Source organism: Ahaetulla prasina, chromosome 3 (assembly GCF_028640845.1).
Source record: "Ahaetulla prasina isolate Xishuangbanna chromosome 3, ASM2864084v1, whole genome shotgun sequence".
In the NCBI taxonomy this organism is placed as follows: domain Eukaryota; kingdom Metazoa; phylum Chordata; class Lepidosauria; order Squamata; family Colubridae; genus Ahaetulla; species Ahaetulla prasina.
This window is the reverse complement of record NC_080541.1, coordinates 88,142,262-88,149,104: the sequence shown is the minus strand read 5'-3', so window position 1 is coordinate 88,149,104 and position 6,843 is coordinate 88,142,262. Positions and strand designations below refer to the sequence as shown.

At 49.4% G+C, this 6,843-nt stretch overlaps 1 protein-coding gene across 1 annotated transcript; it reads right to left on the bottom strand.

Annotated features, from left to right (window-relative positions):
- Positions 1–2,420: 2,420 nt before the first annotated feature.
- LOC131194973 (uncharacterized protein K02A2.6-like) lies at positions 2,421–6,602 on the bottom strand. Its single transcript, XM_058176603.1, has 5 exons — positions 6,249–6,602; positions 4,968–6,185; positions 4,718–4,895; positions 3,169–4,129; positions 2,421–3,066 (listed from the first exon to the last, which is right to left on the bottom strand). Exons 1-5 carry the CDS (start codon positions 6,600–6,602, stop codon positions 2,421–2,423), a joined length of 3,357 nt encoding a protein of 1,118 aa, XP_058032586.1.
- Between the last annotated feature and the right edge of the window lie 241 nt (positions 6,603–6,843).

Below are 6,843 nucleotides of genomic sequence, written 5' to 3'. Positions count from 1 at the left end.
CTAACGATTCTATGAAACAGCTAAATCAGTTATAGGAGTAGCATTTTGTGGGAAATGTAATATCCACACTATTATCAACAGTTCATTGGTCTGTAAAGAGATTTTCCATTAACTGTTATTACTGAAGATTAATTGTGAACATGTACACAGCTACTTTCCAGCTACTTAAAGAAATGACTTGTGAATCAGAAGAAAATGGACCCAGTTATATTTTTTTCTTTATTTCTAAGAAAGGTAAACATCAATTTGGGGGAGGAAAAAAGCCATCTTTGCTTTAGAAACAGTCGATATATCCCTCCCCACCTTAAGCAAGCACCACAGTTACTGTGATAATGTGATGAGACATCAATAAGCTTATCTGCATATACATAACTATGACTTGCCATATGAATAGTCATGTCTACAGTATGTATCTCATAGTGAAACTACCTTTTTATATCCGCTTACCGTACATTACTTCAACATTCTCACATTCAACTGCAAGTCATGAAGCTGATTGTGGCTTGTTTTAGGCGTTTTTCCAGTTGTGCTTTGTTATCTCCCATCTGCCAAGATACAGAAACGGAGGAAATTGCAGAGAGGTATAGCTCAGCTCCTATTAACTTTCCCACTCAAGGATCCAAAACACTGTTGCTGTACATTTTTTTAGTTGAGCATCTTTTATTTTTTGGGGGGGACTCCATTCCCAGAATTTTTAGTTAAAATGGCCAAAGAGTCACAACAACCATATATCAGAAGAGCATCATGTTTACTTCCTAAGCCTTGACAAAAAATTACATATAGAGAAGTGGATAGTCTGTGGATCAGTGATGGGTTGCCCCCGGTTCGGACTGGCTCTTGCAAACCAGTAGTAAAACTGGGGAGAGGCTCCACCCACCGACCCTGTTGTCATCAGGTAGCTTGTGCACCAGGGGTGAAATGCTCCCGGTTTGGACTGGATCACCTGATCCAGTAGCGATAGCGGAGGGTGGTTCAGAAAACCACTAGCAAAAATTCCTTTCCCCCCCACAAAACCGAGCTGAGCCGCGCGATCATCAGAGTTTTTTTTTTACTTTTACTTTTAAAAGCATTTTTTCCTCAGCTGAAAAAATGCTTTTAAAGGTAAAAAAAACAAACCCTCTGATGATCGCACAGCTCAGCTGGGATCGTCAAAAGCTTTTAAAAGCATTTTTTCTACAACCTCTTTGGCCAAAGAGGTTGTAGAAAAATGCTTTTAAAAGTAAAAGAAAAGGTTGGCCATGCCCACCCAGTCACATTACCCCCCACCAAGCCACACCCACAGAACCGATAGTAACAAATTTTACAATTCACCACTGACGTGCGCACGATCCCACTGGGGAACTGCTAGTAAAGGTAAGTAGAACCCCTTTGAGCTCAGATCTCAAAGCAAAGATATAGTTCTTTTTTTTCCCCAGATCCAAATGTTGATTCCTATCATATTTGCAAGTTTAAAGTTCTTGTCTTGTGTTTGCTTCCATGAAACTTTTGCCTGTCTAAATGAAAGAAGACATTCACTTCTCACTTGATTCGTTTGGGAAGAAATCATGTTTCCTCTCATCTACGAAGTGCAAATAGAGGCCATCACTAGAGACTTAATGTTTGACCCATTATGCTTTGTTATTTTTAGATAGAGTGCACATTTCTTACACACCTCATATCACACATAAAATCAGTGCCTGCCTGGTGGAAGAAGCTCTGTTAAAAATCATTATAGGACACCGCTAGCTGGCAGATTATTTTTATAGCATTTTATTCCATGGTCTTGTGCTGGAGGAAGAAAAAAATTGAGAAAAAAGACAGCTCTGTGGATTTGTTATATCTTTTAAAACAACCCTGCTTATTTGCAAGTGGATAGTGATGAAAAGGAAGTATAGGGTTATCGTAACCAGTTGAGGCAATTCAAGCTCTATAACAACTTCAACTGAAACAATTTATAAGAACCAGATGGTGCAGCTTTGGTGGCTATGAAAAACTGAGGGAGAAAGTCAGTGATGCAAAATTCATCTCAAGGCAGAAATGTGCTCTCTGACCTTAGGCAAACCACATTTCTTTCACTGATTCATATTCATCAATATTGCTAGCTAACTATGGGGTTGAACAATCAGTGAAAATACATGCAAAATGTTCTACAAATATAACTGTTAAGTTGTTTAACCCAATAAGAAGTCCGAGGCTATTTCAGTTAACAGGCTTTATTGTCAGCCAAATTCAATCAACAATGCTAAGAGCCAACATGCTCTGGAACAATAAGAACGAGCTCCCTCACTTGACAGCTGCTTAAATAGCAAGCTGTCAAGTCGAAAGAACCAATCAAATGCCATCCCGGTTCCCGCTTTTAAACTACCCGCGTCTAGACCAATAAGCGCTGGCTAGCAACAGGCAAAACCTTGCGGGTCGTAAGTCCGAGGACATAACACCCCTCACCCCCAGACAGCGCAAGCGTAATCGGCTAGATACGCCGGACGACGTCGGCTCCGCCCTGATCTCCTTAGTATGCAGCCTGACGTCGCAGGAGTAGGTTCGTCATCCTTGTGCGCTGTTGAAGACGCCGCTGCCGGGGGGTTGGAATTCGACCGGAACATCGCTGGAATGCCTTGGGTTTCAGGTAAGCCAGCCGTCGAGATCGCAGCGGGAATAGAAGTCTCAGCGGTGTCTGCCGGAACGCTAGAGAGCCTAGGTGCGACTTCCATGGTGGTAGAAGGAGTGTTTAGATTCGGGCCGGCGTCGTTCATTGTAGGCTGGTTTCTAAAGTCAGGGGGTGTCTCGGAGTTGTATGTTGGAAGTGGAATGCTACGCTCAAATGCTGGTTGTCCCTCCCCAGGGATTCTGCGCCGCAATTGGTTCACATGGCGGCGCCACTGACGACCATCTGTCAGCAGGACCCTATAAGAGTAGGGTCCGGTTAGTTGGGTGATTTGACCTGAGACCCATCGGCTCCCCCCCCCGTAATTCTCCACGTATACCAGATCCCCTTCCCTGAACGATCTATATGGAATACTGGATGTGTTGGGCACGTCCGAAGTAAAATTCGGGTGTAGGCGATCTAATGTGGTGCGTAAGCGACGACCCATAAGCATCTCAGCCGGACTTAGGTTGGTAGTTGGACAAGGGGTGGTGTGTTGTGCTAATAGATATTGATTTATTTTGTGGTGCCAATTCGAGGAACTTAGGCGGCCCAAAGCCTCCTTGGCAGAACGCACGGCCCTTTCAGCCCGGCCGTTTCCGGCCGGGTGGAACGGGGCCGCAGGTGCATGGCGAATGCCACGCATCGCCAAGAATTGACGGAAGGGTGCAGAGGTGAACTGCGGTCCATTATCGGTGACGATAACATCAGGCAGCCCATGAGTCGCGAATAGGCCGTCTAGTATTCGGATGACCGCTCCCGATGTGGGGGACGGCGTGATACCTATTTCTACCCAGTTAGAATAGGCATCGACTAAAATCAGAAAGGTCTGGCCCATAAAAGGTCCTGCGAAGTCCATATGGACTCGCGCCCATGGGGCCCTGGGAAGCTCCCAGGTCCTGATTGGCACGGCTGGTGGAGCAGGTCTGGAAGCCTGGCATTGTGGGCAAGTTGCCACCCAGGCTTCAATTTCCTGATCCATGCCCGGCCACCAGACGTAGCTACGTCCTAGGGCCTTCATCCGCACAATGCCTGGGTGGGCATCGTGCAGACACGCTAGTATGCGCTGTCTAAGACCAGGGGGAACCACCACCCGATTTCCCCACAATAGGCACCCCTTGAGAACGGACAGCTCATGCTGTCGCCGAATAAAAGGCTGGAAATCAGGGGACACTAGCCCCCCTGGCCACCCCCTGCGCACCCAATCCAAAACTGTAGAAAGGATAGGATCCCTTGCAGAAAGGTCACGAATAGAGGAGGCGGAGACGGGGACGTCCCAGTCCTCAACAAGAAGGACGGGGGACGTCGGGGCAGGGTCAGGATCTGTCGTAGGGAGGGGGCAACGGCTGAGCGCATCAGCATGCCCAATAAATTTTCCCGGTTTGTAAATCAGCTTATAGGAGTAGGCAGCTAAGAACTCCACCCAGCGTGACATGCGCGGGGAAAGGATTTGGGGAGTTTGCCGGTCCCCTGACATCAACCCCAATAATGGCTTATGGTCGGTAATAAGGGAAAAGAACCGACCATAAAGGTAGTCGTGGAATTTTTTAATTCCTGCTACCGCGGCTAGGGCTTCACGATCTAGCTGACTATAATTACGCTCGGCAGCCGACAATGTGCGCGAGTAGAATGCGAGAGGGGCCTCTGAGCCGTCAGGGAGGAGGTGGCTCAAAACGGCACCCACCCCATAGGGGGAGGCATCGCATGTTAGGGCCAGAGGTAGGCAAGGGTCGTATTGAACCAGGACAGCCGCCGACGCAAGGATGTCTTTGACAGCCCGGAATGCGTCAGCAGCGGCCCGGTTCCATCGCCAAGGGGCCTTGGCTGCCAAAAGCCTGTGAAGTGGCTCGGCCACCGACGCTTTGTGGGGGATAAATACAGAATAGAAGTTGAGGAGCCCCAGGAACGCTTGTAGTTCCGCCTTATTAGTGGGCGTTGGGGCATTCCTAATTGCATCAACCTTAGAAGGTGCCGGGTGGATTCCCTTGGAATCCACCAAGAAACCCAGAAACTCAACTTGTGACACCCCTATGTGGCATTTATCTTTTTTCAACTTCAACCCCGCAGACCGGAAACGGTCAAGAACGGCGCGAAGACGTTCGACGAGTTCTGATCTGTCAATAGCCGAGATCAGAACGTCGTCGAAGTATGGCACGACCCCTGGGAGCCCCTGGAGCAACCGCTCCATCAGGCCCTGGAACAGTCCGGGAGCTATGCTGACTCCGAATTGCAGGCGGTTGCAGCGGAAAGCCCCCCGGTGGGTGACAATCGCCTGAGCCATGGCGGTCGCGTCATCCACCGGAAGCTGCTGATATGCCTGGGCAAGGTCCAGTTTGGCAAATACCCGCCCACGGCCTAACGAGTGGAGTAAGTGTTGTACCACCGGAAGAGGGTATCGGTTTGCCTGCAGGGCTTTATTGATAGTGCACTTATAATCGGCACAGATCCTAATGGATCCGTCCGGTTTTAGGGGGATCACAATAGGTGTCTCCCAAAGTGAATACTCAATAGGTTCTAGGACGCCCTGGGCAACGAGTTTGTCTAGTTCCTTGTCCACTTTAGGACGTAATGCCAATGGCACCCTCCGCGGCTTAAGGCGAATTGGGGCAATCTGAGGGTCGAGATTGAAGGAAATTGGGCGACCAGTATATTTGCCTAACTGGCCGTCGAATACATCGGCAAATTCTGAAAAGAGTTGGTTCGGGGTGTCTAGACTTGTGGTGTGGACCCCTGATACATCAAGGTGCAGGGCAGCAAACCAATCCAAGCCTAGGAGGCTTGGAAGGTCGTCTCTGACTACTACTAGGGGCAATTTACCCTCAAAAGACCCAAAAGAGACGTGAAGCGTGGTACAACCCGCAGTAGGAATTTGGTTTCCCTGATAGTCCCTTAAAATAATTTGACAGGGTTGAAGGCGCCGTTTCGGAAAATTAGGCAGCAGGCGCCGTAACGTATGCCAAGCAACAAGAGATCTCGAAGAGCCAGTGTCAATTTCCATTTTAAATGGAACCCCCTCTAATTTTACGCTGAGGTAAATCTTGTGGGCGGGAACAGCGGTGGAGGCGTGGCTCACAGCAGCATCAGCAGCGATTCCCTCACGGTCGACTGCATGGCATTCGTCACGGCGGGTAGGCAACCTCCGCGCGCCTTGCTTGGGCTTGAGTTGGGGGTTGGGCTTCTGATTTGCGGGAAGGGATGCTCGGCAGACCCTCGAGAGATGACCCTTTCGACCGCAGCGGCGGCAGATCGCTGCCCTGAATCGGCAGTCCGCACGATGGTGACTTCCTCCGCATCCGAGGCAACCTCCTTGTGACCCCTTCCAGTCAGTGTTCCACTCCTTCTTCCGAGTTGCTTTGAGGTGGCTTACTGCATCGTCCTCATCGGACGGTGCATCGTCGTCCACGTCCTCATAGTGGACAGATTGTTGCATTCCGTCGGTAGCGGACCTAGTGTGATATCTCTGGAGTTCCGCAACCGAACGTACAGACATCTCAGAGGCTCGCGCCTCATCCAAGGCTATTTGAAGAGTCACATCATTGCGGGCCAGTAGTCGGCGCTGCAGCTTCAGGTCCCGAACACCGTGACTAATTGGTCTAGCAGCATTTCATCCAATTCCGAAACTCACATTGTAGGGCGGCGATACGCAGGGAAGCCATGTAGTCGTTAACGGTTTCTCTTTCTGGAACCGCTGTCTAAAAGCGTGTCTTCTAGCAATGCGGAAGGAGCCGCAGTAATGGGCTCGCAACTTCTCTAGCAGAGTCTCCCAAGGTACCGAGGAGACAGGTTGAGGGGCCGTCAAAGCCCTCGCCGTGGCAAATATATCACGGCCACAGAAGCTTAAAAAATAGCCTCGCTTCCTGTCACTTGATAGATCTGACAGGCCGTTAGCCTGCAGGAAGCATTCGAACCGCTCCAGATAAGCCTCCCACGCTTCATTAGCAGGCTCGAATGGGGAGATAGCGGGCAGCGAGGTCGTCATATCGGCGGCGGTGGTTGTTCGACCCCCAGTCCTCGTCGCCAGTGTTAAGTTGTTTAACCCAATAAGAAGTCCGAGGCTATTTCAGTTAACAGGCTTTATTGTCAGCCAAATTCAATCAACAATGCTAAGAGCCAACATGCTCTGGAACAATAAGAACGAGCTCCCTCACTTGACAGCTGCTTAAATAGCAAGCTGTCAAGTCGAAAGAACCAATCAAATGCCATCCCGGTTCCCGCTTTTA